Source organism: Lissotriton helveticus, chromosome 11 (assembly GCF_964261635.1).
Source record: "Lissotriton helveticus chromosome 11, aLisHel1.1, whole genome shotgun sequence".
NCBI classification, from domain to species: domain Eukaryota; kingdom Metazoa; phylum Chordata; class Amphibia; order Caudata; family Salamandridae; genus Lissotriton; species Lissotriton helveticus.
The window spans coordinates 269,167,673-269,186,050 of record NC_136072.1 but is presented as its reverse complement, the minus strand read 5'-3'; the positions used below and the strand labels follow the sequence as shown (position 1 = coordinate 269,186,050).

At 44.8% G+C, this 18,378-nt stretch overlaps 1 protein-coding gene across 11 annotated transcripts in view; it reads left to right on the top strand.

Annotated features, from left to right (window-relative positions):
- TRIP12 (thyroid hormone receptor interactor 12) overlaps positions 1–18,378 on the top strand; it is a 1,008,257-nt gene that overhangs the window by 981,125 nt on the left and 8,754 nt on the right. For all 11 annotated transcript variants that reach the window (XM_078668151.1, XM_078668159.1, XM_078668158.1 and 8 more), the window contains 2 exons: positions 243–356; positions 12,934–13,028. In XM_078668151.1, the coding sequence (XP_078524277.1) occupies positions 243–356; positions 12,934–13,028 (209 nt within the window). The remainder of the gene's footprint in view (positions 1–242; positions 357–12,933; positions 13,029–18,378) is intronic.

Below are 18,378 nucleotides of genomic sequence, written 5' to 3'. Positions count from 1 at the left end.
ATATTGCACATTATATTTCACATAGTGTAGTATTGGAAACCTGATTCAAAATCATTTTTGACTAGGGTTAGAGTGGCATGTACACAGGTATGGACTGTGGACCTGTAGAGAGAGGCCAGCTAATATAATGCCCAAGTAGGAGAACACGTCTTTTTACAGATGAAATGACCAACATGAATGCATTTACAGTTGAGTTTGTGTTTAAACTTTTTCATTTAAATCCATCTTTTTTTGTGTTGCAGTTGGTAATTTACTGGGCATTAAATGAAGGTGTTTCTCGGCAGTTCGACTCATTTAGAGATGGATTTGAATCAGTCTTCCCTCTAAGCCATCTTCAGTATTTTTATCCCGAGGAGGTTTGTATATCTTTGCAATGCCCTCACGTTCTGTTTTTGATGATTTATAATGATGCGATGTTTGGTTTGATGCGTAATTCTAGCTTTAAAACCAGTGTTCTGTCTTTTTTAGTGCTGTTAATCTCAATGCTTACCATTACCCAACTTAATGGTAATGATCATTCAGTTGCAGTGGTGTTCATGGAGAACAGGTGCAGTATTGACAGTTGGGGAGTGTAGGGCACCGATTTCACATGAAAAACAGTCAGTTGTAGTGTAATTTAAATTAAACTGCAGTTACAGCCCATGTGACTCCTAATAATTTAGTGTTTTGTCATGTACATTGCTATGATGTATTATGTTGTAAAAGTATTTTGCCTGCATTTACGGATGCTAGGTCTAAACCATTCAGTAAGAGGTGTCTACACTTTATCGATGGAATTCTATCTGCCTTTCCTTGAAATTATTTGAACGTTCATCCAGTGTTGCCCTTGTTCAGCAAAAAAATGATCAATTCAGTGGTATTAACAGGAGGCTTGAACTGGAAGTTTGCAATATCTCATGCATTAATGCTGCTTTTTAATTTTATTGCTAACGGGGAGTGAGTTATTCTGTTGACACTAACGGGGAGTGAGTTATTCTGTTGACTAATCTAAAAAGTATATTAACTGTGATAAAGTATTATGCTCGTAGCATGTGTGGCTGTGGATACCCATGTTCATACTCCTGCAATCTAGTGTTGGGCTCAGACCTTTGCAAGTTTTTCTTCGAAGACTTCTTTCCAGTCACTAGGTTTCAGTGGCTCTTCATCTGGTCATGGATGCGCATGAGTACCAACTCCATTGTTGCATTGTTTTTCTCTGCCATTGGGTTTAAACATAAAACAGCTTACTCCCAGTCTCAGTGAGTTTGTTGGTTCCCATTGTGGCCTTATAGTCCGTTGAATTCCATCCACTGAGGGAAGACTTTTTGATGCACTTATTCCTTCTAATGGTGCCTGCTCAGAGTCTCAAGTCAATTGCCCTTCAGCGACCGGCCACCACGCGTTCCAGTCTACCTTCAGAGAATGAAGATGCTCTTGAGGTGATGGAACGGAAGCCCTACAGAAGGTGCCCACTTTGCCAAACTAAAAACCCTGGGGCTGATCTCGATGCTGTCATCAATCTTTGCCTCTTGCCAGAGCACGACGAGAACCGGTGCAACTACTGTTTGGCATTCTGCAGCAAGAAAACTATGTTAGTGACTAGACCGACTGTTCCCACTGCAGAATGTCGAAATCCTCCTTGAAAATGCCAGATATCTTTGGTGAAGCAGATACTTTCAGCAAGGAAGAAAAGGAATTTGGTAAGTGACTCAACCTCCCAGCATGCCAACCCAGCCCAGTCCTGAGATCGACTCCTACGTCTCAAAGCCAGGGGAGAATGGAACTCCTGGGTAAAAAGGTACTCCTGGGTAAAAAGGTACCCAAGGACGTTCCATCCACCTAGGTCCGCTCTAGTTCTAGTTTGAAGACCACGCCTTGTATGAGTTCTGCCAATACTTAAGCCCGTCTCAAAGCCAACAAACAGCCATACATCAGAACCGAACACCTCCCTTCCAGGGAATGTGTCAAACCCTGTGCCAGCTTTTGGTGCACCACCACCTCTGAGCACTGGTTGACACCAAAGCAACGCCTCAGCCAAGTAAAAACTCTTTCAGGGCCCTTGACATTCATCCAGCCTCGAGGCACTGATCATGCGAATCTGAATCTGCCACACCCCCCACCCAAAAGTACCATCCGTGTCGAAGCAGCTGCTGTCTATGCCGAAACCACTGTCTGCTCCTAAACCCCTACTCTCAAAATCTTCGTGACACCATATCAGGGGCTAGATGAGAGACAGGAAGATCATCCACCTGTATATTAACAAAGTCTTTGCCTCAGAGAAGACACTGCCAAAGATGCGCAGGCTTGCTTTTGAGGAAAGTTTTCTTACCCCAGGAGACCTAGGGGTAAAGCTTCTGCTCTTCCTCCTCCACCATCAACACCCCCACCTTCACCTCCTCCTCCAATCCCACCTACGCCCTCACTTCCTATGACTTCTGCTTGGGGTTCACCAGTCATACTCTGACAAGGACAGACCTTGTCCCTATTCCGCCAGCTGAGGACTTTTTCTCAGTCTACTCTGGACCCTCAGACAATTCGTTTGATGTTTATAATATGGACCCTCAGGCCCAAATCTGGAACACATACCAGTCAGGCCTCCTATCAGATGAAACCACAGAGGATACGATTTTTTGGTGGAGATGCTCTCAAAAACAGTGTTCTGATTTTCAAGGACCCTATTTGGTCCCGAGTAGGGACACATTTTATAGAGGAAAAAGTATTAGTCTGACCTACTTTCGATCAGGGGTCATGTCCACCCATACTCCCTAGAGCCTAGCAGTAGTAACAGCACAGCTTTGCGGAAAAGTCATACATTTCTCCCCATACTTGGACTCGCTGATCAAGAGCAGCACCAAATGACAATGACTAGCGCACACTCAAACAGCAGTGCCCCTACATCAGTCTAGGTTTCACCATCAATGCGAAAAATCGCATCTTCAGCAACAATGCAGTAACAGGCACCGCATTCCCCAGCAAACAGTGATCGCATTCCAACAGCTACTGCTTTCAAATCTCTGCTCTAGCTGAGGAGATTTGGCTATGCGCGATCCACATCAACATTCACCTGTTAGCCGATCATTTGCATGAAGTGAAGAAAGACTTTGCGGTCTTGCTCTTCAGGACCCATCAACAATTCCACAAGTGGTTACTCTACCTACACGTACTTCACAGGTACTTTCAGTGGTGGGTGGGAGTCCAGTGATAGATCAGTTTGCCACGCCTGAAAATGTTGAATATCAAACTTTGACTCCAGGTACCTATAGTCCACGGGCAGTGCACTATGGAAGAACTAGTCAAGGAAATTTGCCAGCGATTCTCCCTTTCATCCCGTACGTGGTGAGGGAGAGAAAGCAGGTGCCCATGACCCTCATTCTGGTCGTACGAACATGTGCGAGACAGCTCTGGTATTGAATGCCCCTAGAAATGTCAGTCCTCACAAGCTCTTACGGAGGCCAGAACTTCTCACTCCACTTCATGAGCTCAGATGTCCAGGTCCCAAACAGCTGAACCTCGTAATCGGGCATCTGAGTTCATAGGGTTTGGATATCTCAATCTTCCAGAAGAATGCATGGTCATCACATGGGAGCACGATAAGCCCACTACTCATGCCTGTTATTATGTAAAAGGTTCATGCATTACTGCATCTTTAAACACATCTATTTAAGATTTCTGTGCAGGACATTGTTTCTTATCGCCTATGTTTATGCAAGGCTGGCCTTGCCTATGCTTAAACATAACTGCAGTTGCAGCATACCTGCAAAACGGACTATACCACTCTGTGTTAAAGATTGTAGTCATGAAGGCAGAGGTCTCCAACCTATCCTTTAGTGAGAGCTACTCCTGATCCTGAGCTACTGCCCAACATAAGTATTTTTAATGGGTACACAACTTAAAGGCCCTGTTGTGTTCCAGTGAGCATACAGCATTGTCACAATAGCTGTATCACATAGCGGTTACATCTGGGGTCTATAAAACCTAAGCACTCTTCAAGAAATGGAGTGAAAAGACACAACAAGAAAGGGATGAAGAAAGAAAGAGGGATAGCAAGGAAGGAAAAAAAGATGAGAGAACAAAGGAACAAGGGCTAAAATGAAGGAAAGACAGGATAAAAAAAAAAACTTGACGAAAGGAGCAAGTGGGAAATCCGATTGGCCATCAAGGAGATCGCAACTGGAAAGACCCCGGGCCCAGACGTATTACTGGCAGACACTACTAGAGGGGTTTTCGGTATTAGCGGGCCTCAGGATAAACAAATAAAAGACTCATATTTTACAGCCAATTTCCCAACAGTCCTTCAAATATCTGGGTATACAGGTATATCATAGCTTTAACGATCTTCAGGAAGGCAACTTGAGACCAGTGTTGAGATCTCGCAAGGCTAGTGTACAATTCTGGAGCTCTCGAAAGTTGCTAGTAATGGCTCACAACGCCATGTCCAAGATGATTATGCTCCCTAGACTCTTGTATTTCTTTGTTACTCTCCCTGACGTGGTACCACACACTTGGTTCAGGGACTTGGACACCCTACTCCGAGAATTAATTTGGGATCGGGGTAAAATAGCGTCTCTCTGGCAGTGTTGCGGAGGTTCATGGAAGCTGGGGGATTGGGAGCACAGATTTTAAGCTATACTACCTGGCTGCTCCGCTCTAGTGGCACAATGGTTAGATGTTAGAGGTCTTGAGACACTTGGCCATATAGGTTTAGTGGCCAACCAGGGACTCTTGTTGGCCAAACTCCTCCAACCAAAAGTGGTTATCCCCTTGTCGGGAGACCTGTAATGTTGGCAGAGGTGCCTCTGGCATACGTCCAGAACCCCTCTACGCACTGGACCTACCCTTGGTAGGGCTCCCAGATGGCGATACTCTCTCCCCATTCACGAACAATTATCCAAGTGGACAACAGCCGGCATCATCATAGTGCGTGACTGTTTTCAACAAGGAGAGCTATTCCCGCTGGATGATTTCCTGTCCCAGTATAAACTCCCCGGCCATTTTTTGAATGATCATGCTCTGGTGAGAACATTTGGGCATTTGTAATCCCTACATAACCTTCATGGAGTGTCTAAAGAGGATAATACCTCCAAAGATGCCTCCCGCACCTGTGTAGAACCTCAATCTGTTCTGTTCCTCATACCAGTCTTGGCTCCTCTTTTTGAGCACCTATACTCCTGTGAACTACAGTTCTTGTACTGGAAGGCGTCTTTTCTAATCGCAGTCATTGCTCATGTTTGTGATCTCCAACCTCTTACAGTACAGGTTAGTCAGGTTCACAAAGATAGGATAGTTTTTCTTACCAACCCAACATTTCTACCCAAAATTGTTTCACCTTTCAACATAAACCAGACCATTGAGCTCTGCCCATTTTGTTCCCCATACCAGAGTCTGTAGTGAAAATAGCCCTTCAAACTATAAATGTTGAGGGCTCTCGTTCTACATTGAAAGAACTAAGCCTTTTGCAAAGTCTGCACAACTTTGTTACCAAGGCCAAGCACATATTCCCTGTGCCCACTAAAAGCCATTCTACATGCAAAAAGGGAGAGGATGTTTCCTTAGGACTAGAGCGGTCGACCTCGGAGCTGGGGAACCTTGTTTGAGTCTCCGTAACGACGCTCAACATCCTGTCATTCTGGGCAAATCACTTAATCTCCCCGTGACTAGCAAAAATGAATGTATTCATCTGTAACGAAACTGGTGCTCATGTAAAGCACTCTGATACCTGATGTATTGGGACTAGTTTGCGCTATATAAAACTTAAAAAAGGGCTGATACTTGATCAATGCCACATATCTTTACCAAGCATTTTTGTGTAGAGATTCTAGTACATCAGCAGGCTTTGGTTGGCAAAGCTGTTCTGAGAACACTTTTTCAAACATTTGGATCATTTGCTCTTTAGCCTCTGCTTTGGGCAGGTACTACTTAATAGCCTATGCAGAGCATGTGTATCTACAGCCACACATGCTATGAATGAGAATATTAACCTACAATCATCTGTACTTAGCGTGTAATGCTGTAGATTCACATGCGTCCACCGAAGCTAGCAATGATCAGATGTTTCTTTATCTATGATCAGCACACATTCTTCAAATCTGCACACCCCTTGCAGTACTCGTCATCGGAGCAGAAAACCATCTGAGATGGAGTTTGTGTGATGGTGCATTATGGACCAAGGGTGGAGTTGCAATAGGTCTTGTGACTGGTTTCTTTAAAGAAAAACGAATTGCAAATGTCCACTCCCAACACTAGATGGCAGGAGCATGCAGAGCATATCACTCTATAGTACTACTGGCTAGAGACAGAAGTTAATCTACACATACTATTAAAATGCACATGTCCATTTCATCACATCTTCATGTAGATGTGTCTGAAAAGATTTATTAAAGCTACAAGTGATCCTATATCTGTACAAAAAGACTTGCTTCTACCTTCCTTACAGACGCCACCAAGAACTCCAGCAACTGTGGATAAATAACTGTTAGAGGCTGTTCACTTTATTCATGAAAGGAAGACGGATTTATTTGTTTGTGGTATGAAAGCAGGACTACAGATCCATTTTAGATGCATTAGCGGCTGGTATCTATGGGGAGTGGTGGGTGGTAGGTATAAATAAAAAACACTAACTTTGAATATGGCCTCCCAACTGCCCATTCTGGCACTGCTCTCAGCAGCATGAGAGAACTGCTAGGAATGGAGGGAGGGACCTCCAGGGCTCGACAAATCTGAAAAACTGTACTAGTCCTGCAGGTCTAGTAACTTGGAAAATCCCCTCGACCCAACTGCAACCTACTTGACCTCTGTCTCTGAAAACGGAGTAAAAGTGACAAGTTAACAAGATTTAAAGGCATCTTTATTGCTCAGTCCCTTTGTGAGCAATAAAAATGCCTTTAAATCTTGTTATCTTGTCACTTTTGCTCCGTTTTTAAAGACAGAGGACAAAAGTTAGTTTGTCTTCCTACTCGCCAGAAAGGGCGAGTAGGACCTAAAAATATCTTGTCCTCGTCCATTCTCCCTCGCAAATGCGAGCTGAACCTCTTGCCGCTCCCGAGACACTGGAGCCCTGCACTTGCTTTTACCCCGCTGTCTTAAGGCAGCTGGGTTAGAGCTTTCAAAGTGTGCATGTCTGGCTGGCCTTTGCAAGACGGAGGGCCAAAGGTACATGGGCACTTTGAAAAGTGCCCAGGCAGCCCACCCTCCTCCTCCCTGCTGCTAGCTCAGCAAGCCCTGCCCTGTCTCAACCCTGGGTTCGGGACAGGGGAATACAAAATAAAATGGTAATAAATTAACTTTATTACCATTTTATTTTTCGTCTCTGTAGCTTTTGGGGGCAATTTAGGTAATGGGATGACGCTCCTTCGCTCTCCCGGAGGAGCCGCACCTGTTGAGATGTGAAATCAGTAAACCGATTAGAAGAGAAACTTTTTAGTGGCGAGAATTTTAGCCCTCTAGTAATTTGTCCATGAGCTCCTATCCCATTGGAGGAGGAGTGAACGATTAGTCACTCAGCGCCAGCATTAGCGCTGGTGGTGCCTGGTGCAGCAGCATTTTTTGGCCATCTTAGCTAGTAAAGACTAGGTCCGATTTCAGTGTAAATCAGACCATTCCTCTGTCTTTCATCTGATCGAGAGAAAAAATCCCCAGCACACGATAGTTTTGTAACCGAATTATCAAAGTGCGTAGTGTGAGCACAAATTTAACGCGGAGAAATTAGTTATTGTTCTTTTTCCTTTTATTCCTCGGATCTTCTAACAACCAACACGTGTTTCATCGCTAATATGGGAAATCGCCCCGCGACTTTATCAAGGCTTTCTTCTCTGTATGTCTATCCGTTTCTCGTGCCGATAATTCCAACCCAGTGGGGTTCTGTTTTCACTGATGTCCGCTATCGTAGTGGATATATCTCCAAATGAGTTCTGGTTTGTCGTAAGAGTTGTTATGCGTAGTCACCAGTCTGTGGACGTCTTCCCTCGTGTCTTTCCGAGAACTGATAGAGAGCTCTGTTCACTCACTGGCTGCTTAAGATGCTGTGCTCAAGTCTTCTCCGCCTGTCATTGTGCACTCCTCTTCTGCTCATGATGGACCCCACTTCCCACAGTGGGAGGGGCCTGTCCTGCCACCGAACCATGTTTGGAATATATAGCCGTAGTTCCTTTGTCCTGCCTCCTACCTGCAGAGGCGGCAGGTGTCCGTCACTCTGCCAGCTTTTCACCCCTCTACGAAGTTGGTGTACTCTGGCCATTGGTCTCGTGTTTTGTTCCTCGCAGATCTCACCCTCCTCCTCATTCTGAGGAGTTTTCATGGAACTTTTAATACACTCCCAAGTTAATTGTCGTAAACTGCCGTTCGACCATGTTTTCAACCTTGTGTCTTCATCTGAGGTTATGGGTAAAGGACAGGTAACGGTCATTAATGCACTTGTCTAGAATGGCTCCATTTAGGGCTCTGTGACGATATATCCGGTGGATTCTGGAGCCAAGTTGCCACCTATGATGCAGAAGAGCTATTTTAGCTTTCCTGATTAAGTCTGCCACTTGGGGGGAATTCATGAGGTAAGGCATATGCAGATAGATGGCGTTTCTACCAGAAAACTTGTTACAAAGCTTTTTTGTTTAGCTAAAACGTTCTATCCTTTTGCTTTACTGCCACCTCCTATGGGCAGGGCCGGTCCTAGCCATGGGCGGTATGGGCAGCTGCCCAGGGCCTCGCGCTCAGGGGGGGCCCCGCCGCCGGCCCCGCAGTTGAATGGCTTTCAGATAGTCTTGTTCTTCCCATTAAATGTACTACTTCGTTTTTACACGAGTGCTGTGCTATTTCGTGGATGAATTGACGGGACAGTTAAAAGGTCCACAATGCTACTGCCTTAACTCCACTGTAAATTGGATAGGAATATGGGGGAAAGAAAGGAGAACATTTATTTACTTAAAAAAGGTATATTGTATGCTTTTAATATATCACTTCTTGGTCAATACAAAGTGCTGTAAAAAAAAGACTGTGGCAGGCAGAAGAGGGAACATCTAGGCATAGTCCAACCAAATTGAGGATGTTGTACTCCCACCTGTGCGTAATCTGTGCTGGTGTGTGCAGGTGGCTGGTACCGACACTCAATTATGGAGACTGCGAATTATTTTTCATCTTCAGAATGTGATGAAAAATCACGAAAGAGAGAAAGGTGGAGAAGAGAGAAAGGAGGAAAAATATAATGATGTGAGCAGTAACAAAGATAACCCAAACATGTAAACGAGGTGCCTTAATCTCGGCAGTCCTAAAGGCGTGGTGTAATTCCTGGGATTACGGGTGTGGGGGGGGGATGGAAAGAATGCCCGGGGGTCTTGGGACAGCAGCAAAGATAATTGTGTTTGTGTGAGCAGGTCAAGGGCGGGGCTGTGCTCTGTTGAAAAGGTGCCATTCGCGTTTCCACGCAACGAATGGCCCTTTTGTTTTCAGGATCGGCTGAATACTAATGGGTCAGGAGAGGCGGCTCAGAAGAACAGAGAGAAGCCTGGCTGGGCAATGTTTATAGGCAAAGCGCCACACTTCTTTAAAGTCCAGGGGTGGTAGTCCCCACTTCACTGAGCTTCGAAACTCTGGACCAGGGCCCAAGTGTGGGGCCCCCTTCTCTTGGCCTTGCATCCATTATCCAGTGCTGTGAGGCCCAGGGCACGAGAGGCCCCCCTCCTGAGCCTTGCAGCACTGGATCAGGGTTCAAGGTCTAACTGTGGGCCCCCCTGCCCTTGGCCGTACTGTCATTATTCAGTACTGTGCGGCCCAGGGTAGGGTGCCCCCCATCTCCTGAACTTCCTACTATTTCAGTATGACTGTGAAGCCATGGGATGAAACACTTCCCCCAGGGATTTGCACGCATTGAGCAGCTTATACGAACTAAGGAACTAGGTTAGAGTCTCAGCGTCTGCTGAACATTCAGTGATTCTGGGCATAACACTATTTCCACATGCCCCTAAAAAATGAATATATCATTTTGTAATGTAACTGATGGTCACGTAAAGCTCTCTAATGACTTAGGGCTCAGTTCACATCATGTAAAACTGAAAATCCTCTCACGTTCTGGAACTGTGAGTCATGCCTGACTTTGGTTCCAGAGTCCATGAAAAGTGGCAGAGTTTTAAATGTTGTGGGTGCATTTGCTGTGTGGGCAGTCCAGAGAATTTTCACATGCGCTGGAAGTAGGGGTGAGTGGGGTGCTACAGCCCTCCCCAAATAACCCTGCTGTTGTCCCACGGGTGAAGGAGCAATAAAGATGCTTTTAAATTATTGCTTTAATGTTGTCACATTTGTTGTGTGTGCACTTTACCCTGCCCTTTAAGGATATAAGTGGATGGGAGAGTGCAGAGCAAAAGTGAAGACAAAATATAGCAATGGAGGAGAAATGGTAAAACTTCAAACGTGAGACAGTATGGGTTAAGAGGAGAAAGGTGATCAAGAGACAAGATGGTGAAGGGAGGCTGAGAAGGGAGAGCAGGTGAATATGGGGAAACAGTATGCTTAGACCAGGAGGAGGCGAGGAAAAATGTAAAGAAATACGGTACATGCATTCGAGGACCGTATGGGAGACAAAGAAGGATAGAGGTGCTGGAAATAGGAGTGTGGGGGTGTTGGGGGGGAAGGGGAGACTGCAGTACCCCTGAAATTAAAATGCTGGAGTTCAGAAGGTGAATGAGCAATAAAGATGCCTGTAAATTTCAAAAACAGACGTTAAATGTCAGGCGATGTGTTCTGACAAATTGCTGCCTATTCTTTTCACATAGAGATTGTTTTCTTTTTTCTGAGTGCAAAGTGAGAGGGGCCCCCAACATTAAGCCTCATTGCAGACATAATCTATCCCTGTGAGGCCCAGGAGAGAAGGACCCTCTCCCTGGCTTCATACTTCTGCATTATAACTGCAAGGTCCAGGGCAGGTAAAAGCATTAATTAAAAGTCAGCGTCGAGCCAAAGCAAGGTGAGTGGCATAAACCCAAGGTCAGGGCTTTCAGTGAGGCTATTGCTTGTGTTCAGGAGAACTCTCTTCTTAATCCGACTCAGACTGATTTTGGTCCACAGCATAGCATGGAAACCGCATTATTAGCAATAAAAGGGGAGCTGAAAATATTGCTGGAGAAAGGAGGTTCCATGGCCATTATCTTTCTCTACCTGAGCGCAGCGTTCAATACCGTTGGCTACGAGACTCCAGTGCTCTGGATAAGTGAAATAGGAATACAAAATTGTGCTCTGACCTGGCTTTTCTCGTTCCTAAAAGAAAAGTCCTTTCAAATTTGTGAACCTCCCTGTGATTCAGATGTCTTCCGTTTGAAGTGTGGGTTCCGCAGGGCTTTGCATTGAGGCCTACACTTTTCAACATTTATTTGAGTCTATTGGTAGACATCGTCAAGGAATTTTGGGTGTTGATGGTCTCCTATGCTGACGACACCCAACTGGTAGTCTCCCTTTACCCTAGAACAGGTTTACATCAACAACTTGCCCCTTGGCTAGAGACAGTTGCACGATGGATGGCTAACTGCCCACTTAAATTGAAGGGAAACAAAGCCAAGCTGATGGTTTTAGGAAACAAGCCAACACCGCAAACAAACCTCGGAGGGCCAGAGTTCCTGGGGGCACATCCAATCCCTTCCTTCCCCATTACGAACTTAGGTATGTGGTTGGATAGCTCTCTATCTATGGAGGCTCAAGTAAAAATATTTACATCATCTTGCTGTGGCCTTATTAGAACTCTACGGAAAATCATAGACCTCCTACCTACACAATCTAGGAGAATAGAGGTCCGAGTGCTGATTCTTTTTTGCTTGGACGATGGGAACTCCCTGAATATGGGCTCACCCAAATATATTATCAAGGGACTCCAATTAGTCAAAAGTGTGGCAGCAAGGACTATCCTCAAGCCTCCCAAACATACCTCAGCGAAACTTGCAGTGGCTTCCTTGCACTGGCTTGAGTGGAGGAAAGGATACAATTCAAGGCATTTTACTTGGCGCATAGAGGAATCAACCATAATAGTGGATCTTCTGGTACCTTACACTCCTAGCAGGACCTTAAGATCCTCCAATGCGAGATTGCTAAAGGTCCAAAGGATCAGATTGGGGGATGTGTATCCTTGTCGCATTGAGCCTCAGCTTTGGAATGCTATGCCCGCTGAGCGCAGAATATATATGAACGAGACCAGATTCAGAAATATGCTTAAAACATGGCTTTACCACCACTAGCCTTAGACATGTACTGCCTCAGAATCCCGCTAGACAACACGATGACTCACGCAGCACTGGGAAGCCCTCGGGCAGCTATGCGCTTTATAAATCTGCTGAGCATCAATCCACAAAGCATAACTTGAGGAGCGCTGTTAAAGGGTGGTAGTGAGGGAATTCATAGCAAAGGAGCTCATTGGCGAGGCGCCAACAAACATTGTCGCACCGAGGGTCACCATCCCTAACGCCGGCCTTTGATGTTGCAAATTCGAGGGGCCTCACATCTTCCATTTCGCCCGGGGCCCCAGAAGTCCTAGGACCGGCCCTGCCTATGGGTATAGACTCGAAATTGTATTCAGTGTTTCTCTATCACTAAAAGCTGCTATATAGAAATGGTTGTTCATGATTGGAATCCTGATTTAAATCATAAATAACCCATGCTTTCCCTGGTGGTAGTAACTGGCTGTGACCTGCTGTAGCTTTCCTATTCTGTGACAATTAATGCAAGTAACGGAATTACAATTATTCGTGTGGAGGACAGGTGGTGTTCATACTGCCTCAAAGGTGCAGTGTTCAGGTTCTTTTTTTTTATAGCTACCCCCGGAATGGGGAGCTAGGATCACAAATGATTTATTGTGGATGTGACGTGTTTTTTAAATAATTTAGTATTTATTTCACATGAATTGCTTTTAACATAGTTTTCTTTAAGAATTTTAAATTGTGTTTGTTGTTAATGCAGTCATCATTTTGGTTTGTATTTTTGCCATAGTTGGATCAACTTCTTTGCGGTAGTAAAACAGATACGTGGGATGTGAAAACTTTAATGGAATGCTGCAGACCAGACCATGGATACACCCATGACAGGTAAACAGGACTGTCTACTATAAGTTTTGCGTTTTTCACACAGAACAGTCTGGACTCATCTCTGCAAGTAAATGTAATCTACAAATGTCCAGTTTCGTCTGGCTTCAACCATATTGAATGCTTGCCCGTCATAGTACTGAGAGCGGAATTTTGACCTAAAATGGCGGCTCCTAAATCAATGACATAATCATATCAATCATAGAAGGTCCATTGATGTTCTTTTCTACCGTGTGCTACAAGGTTAGAATTTTCTGCCTTCTAGGTCAGTCTGGATTTGTTGAATTTGTTTGAATTCAAAGTGGAAAATTTTTACTTGGATGCATTTTTTTTTGTTTTAGTGCAGTTGTCGTTTATTGCCACTAATAGGAAACTATTTATTTGTCATTACAAAATGTTTAACAGAGATGAAAGTTAACTGAAGGATCATGTTTACTTGATTTTAATTTTTCGTTTTATTTTATTTGGAGTATGCTCCCATTACAGTGCATCTTTCCATAGTGTGTTAGTTTAACGGTGTTCATGCTTATTTTATTTTTTACAAAGTAGCGCATTTCACGAAATTAAACTGTTTACTGTCATTATTGTGCATCATAAATAATTGCAGATAGATGTTTACTGCATATCTACATCTTTGCCCACTAAACATAGTGAACTAGCAGACTACACTTGAGAGTACATTTCTTTAAAAAAAAAACTTGATAAGCATAAATGAAGTGAACACATTTTAATTTACCCCTTATTGATTATGGGGCTGGCATTAGTGTTTACAGGATTGCACTCTTACCCACATCTTTCTTGCAAAGACGTTTTCACACACAGGCGTGCTCTCTGTAGGAGAGTAGGGTCTGCTTCCTATGGTCACCCCCACTTTTTGCTTTGCTTTACTGGTTTTCGACTTGGATATGGCTGTGGGCCTGCTAATCAGACCCACAGCCCAGATGCACTCTCTCTAAATTCACACCATGTACTCTAGGTACAACCATAATTGGGAATGGGTTCACCTTGTCAGCCCCTGTAGAAGTGTACCCTAGGTACTCAGGGCATAGGTGTAACCAAGGCCTACCAGGGGCTGCAGCATGTATTATGCCACCCCTGGCTGGCCACTCAAACTGACACAACTGGCTGATCACTCAGCTGGGGCAAGGTTGTGTAATCACTCCTTGCTTAGGTATAGTATTCCTATATCTAACCTTATATATAGACACACAGTAACCTATAAGTCTCTCCTATGGCAGACCTTAACAATTCTGGAGGCAGAGTGCTTGGTTATGTGTGAGATGGTGCTCTAGCATGAGCTGAGCCTGTCTGCAGCTTTCGGAACCATGTCCTTATAGCTGTTCTATGATATTGCCATACCATATACTCTTAAGTGCATTATGAACCTCGCGGTTAAATGCTAACTCTGGTCTGGCTTTATCAAAACATGTCGTGTAAGGTGTCATACGCTTTGGAATACTACCCCCTCGCCAATTCTGGCGACGGGGGTAGCATTCCACCCTTCTAGAGGGAGAAGACATGTTGTTGCTGACTATCCCGGTTAAAGTTAACCAGAGCCCCAGCGTCACAAAATGGACGCTGCTGCCACAGACACAAGTCTGACCTCCTGCTGCTGGGAGTCCTTCCAGTCACAGAGGTTTGGACAATAGGTTTCCTGCCTGGAGAGGTGCGAGCACCACCCCAGACAGGACTTTGTGTATTGGGACAGGGAGGGCTGAATAGATTGAGACACTGCCTGAGGCACACTAGGTGCTTCATGCATACCCCAGTTCAAACTGGTTGCTGGGGCACTCCAGCCCCAGCTCTGGCACGAAACTGGGCAAAGGAAAGGGGGTGTAACCACCCCCCTTCCTGGTCCCACCCATAGGAGGGACCTAGGAACTAATCCAGCCCCTTTTAGCTGTATAAAGGTAGGAGCTGTCCTTGGACTTTAGATTTGATCCTGAACTGAAACTTGAAACGAAACTCTGGACCTTCGACGTTCTGCTGAAGACTGAAGAATCTCCCTTGTGGCTAAGGAGTGACCACCCTGGGCAACCAGGCACCATCCAGCAAATCAACGGCTTGCTTTGTCGACGTTCCCGCCGGAACCAGAGCACAGAGCCTGACAAGACCCAGACTTCCAGACCTCTCTCACCCTCTCTTCACGTCTGCAGCATCGCTGAGATCCGTGGAGGCGAGGAGACACGTGGGACCGGACATCTTGAAAAGCCTGCAACTTGTTAACTGTGCAGCTCCTGAGGCATCCTCGAAGCTGTGCACTGGGGACTGAGAAACCCCGAATCCGAGCCCCACCTCACAGAAGATCAGCCCTCCACACTCACGAGTTCTGCGTGGGGCCCTTCTGCTTGTGTTCTGCTCGACGCGTTGTCCGGTTGCTGGCCCGTTGGCTAGTAGCCTCTGTGACGACAATCCTTTTGAACCAACTAGCTGGTCTGGTTTCTCCAGACTGGCCCTTGCCTCCCTGCAAAGGTGAGGCACCTCAGGCCTTGCTGGTCTGCACCAGAAGCCTTCTTTGAATCCTGCGTGGGTTGCCTTTGCCAAGGCTTGTTGACTCCAATCCGGCAGTCGACCCCTCCATCTGCGAGAACCTTCGCCTCCAGCACCTGGTTGTCCTCGATGCCTCCTGGTCCGCGTGGCTGAAGAGACCAGCTTCACGACAGCACCTGATTGCTCCTCGACGTCGTCTGGTTCCTTCCTGGTTTCACCCGGTCACTGACTAGTGACCCAGACTCTGTCCAATCTGCTTTCAGGTCCTTTTCATCCTCGATCCACTCTTGGATCCACCCGGACATCTTCCTCCTGGTCGCCTGCAGCATCTTTCTTCACAGGCCCCATAGACTTCAACAGCGAAACCCGACACATCTTCACACCTATGCACCCGCCGTCCGTGGGTGAGGTAACGCGAGTACTTCGGTGCTCCCAGGGGTATTGACTATCCAAGTGTCTAGGTTTTTAGTTGTTTCCTTCTAGCTAAACCGGAAGTGTCCTAAATCCTTCTTTATCTAACTTCTAAGTTCCCATTGACTTTACACTGACTCTCGCGTGTGGGTAAAGACTCTGCACGCGCCGCCTGTGGGCCTCCTACTTCTAAACTAAGGTCCAGATAGTGTAGCCCCAGCGATTCCCTAGGCCTTTCCTTTTCTCGTGACGTGGTACTTCTACCACTTTCTTAATATATGGTTTGCTTCGCCCCTAGGGCCTAACTGTAAATTGTGCAACTTAACGTATCCTGATTAAGTAACTTGTTATGTGCTTTGGCCTCTGATCTCATAAAGAGTTCAGAGGAGTGTGTTAGTAAATAAATACATATATATTTTATATATATCCTGTGTGGTGTCCTTTCTTTTGCTATTCAAGTGGTTACATGTGGTAAAACAGCTGGCTTTACACGCCCTCAAGAGTCTTTTAGCCTAAGACTGTTCTGTCCACGCTACCACTAGGATAGCTGGTCTATAAGGTTGACTTACAACCATCACCATAAGGGTTGATTGGACTGGTGCAAGGTGTTCACTAGAATAGTGAACATCATATACCAGGCCAACTTCTCACACACTCTTCCTCATACACACAAAGATGGGACAATGTACATATTATCTGTGCCAAATTTGATTGTTTGCTACATGTCTTACTCGGCAAAGGCACTTCTGACTAATCAGCATCTTTTAATGTCACAAAGCCAGGATGAGAGACATAAGTGCCATTTCTTCATAGCCCATATAAAGTTTTATAAAATCCTCTCCGACAGCTCTTTCTACTAGTAACCTTTTATGACAACTGTATGTAATGTTCTGATTCAAACCACACAGTTGGATGTTGGTCCCGTACACCAACAATGGCATTTAACATTAGGTATGTCTACCCATTGCTGTGTAAGGTGGTGAGTAAGCACACATCCTGTTTAGGCATTCAAGTCAAGTGTTGAGAGTCTGCCTCATGTAAACCGGCACGAGGTATGATTAAAAGAAAGGGCATCTTGGGTCCCTGTGTCAGCAATGCATGTAGCCCCCTGCCCACTTCTGTTGTTCTCCCTACAAGCAGAAGGTTGATTATTCTGTATGCTTCAGGACTCCATTTTTGGAGGCTGACATCAAAACCCTGCTACACCTGTCTGAGCTTCTGTGGAATTCCATTTGGGGTTCTCATTGTGAATGCCTTTTAAACACCTCCCCAGAAATGCACTCTATTCTATTTATAACATAATGCCTATAACCTTGACTTCTGGTTGCAGGGAACCGTTCTGGTTTGCCCTCCTGTAAGAAGATAAACTACGACCCCTGCTTTTTTTGCCACCCAACCTTGAATATGAAGTCAATCAATATTCGATTTTAGGAAATAAAATCATAAGTCGAGCACAATACAAAACATTTCATAAAAATAATCAGATAAATTACAATGAGATTGACTTTAAAACACCAGAAAGATGGCGGGAATAGCACCCTGTGGGGGTGGTTAAAAACTGAAGGAACAGTAATGCAGGACTCACTTGGTTCAAATTCATTGTCTTCAAGAGTGGAAGTATATATTTAGAACGAAAATAATTATATTTCAGACAGACCATGACTGTATGTAAGTTATCATTAATTGAAACATTATCATACACGGCCAACCTAGGATCAGTAAAGCAGCCATGATTAAAGGGCACAAGCCGCGTGAATAAATTAAGCCTAAAGAATGTTATCAAGCGTCGCTGGAAGCTTTTATCACAGATTTTGTAACCTGGACACGTAGCACAGTGTTTTTGTATTCTTAGTGACCATATATTTTAATATTCCCGAATACATTTGCACTTCAAAATGCACACAAAAAATGTCAGCTGATTGGTACTAATTTTTGTAATTACCCTGGGATTTCAAACTTATTGTGGGGAGACAAATAGTTTAACTCATCCATCAGTGAGCAAGGGGATGTACGGAGGTGCTTGCAGACTGTTTTATGACTTACACAATGGGGTAATGGACAGAAGACTGGAGAGGGTTAAGAATGTGGACCAGACTTTAAAATGTGAATGCTGCAGTTGGTGCTTTTACAATACTTATCAGGAAGTGGAGGTGAAGGAGAGGGAGTCTTATTATTTTGCAGCGGTGAAATACTTTTTACATCTTCGTTTTGTCTCGACACTGCTGACCGGCTTCTCCTTACGCTCAATAGCTTGCATCTTTTTTATTTGTCCTGTTGACTTAGAAACATTCACATTTCAGTAAATATTTCTGCATGTAATGTGAAGGTAAAAGTGGTTTATAAATGTCAGGAAATCACAAAGAAAAGTCATTGAAAAATATTTTGGAGTTTCATATAACTTTAAGATCACAAGCATATCTGAGCAGAACATGTGTACTATATAGTGGTTAGA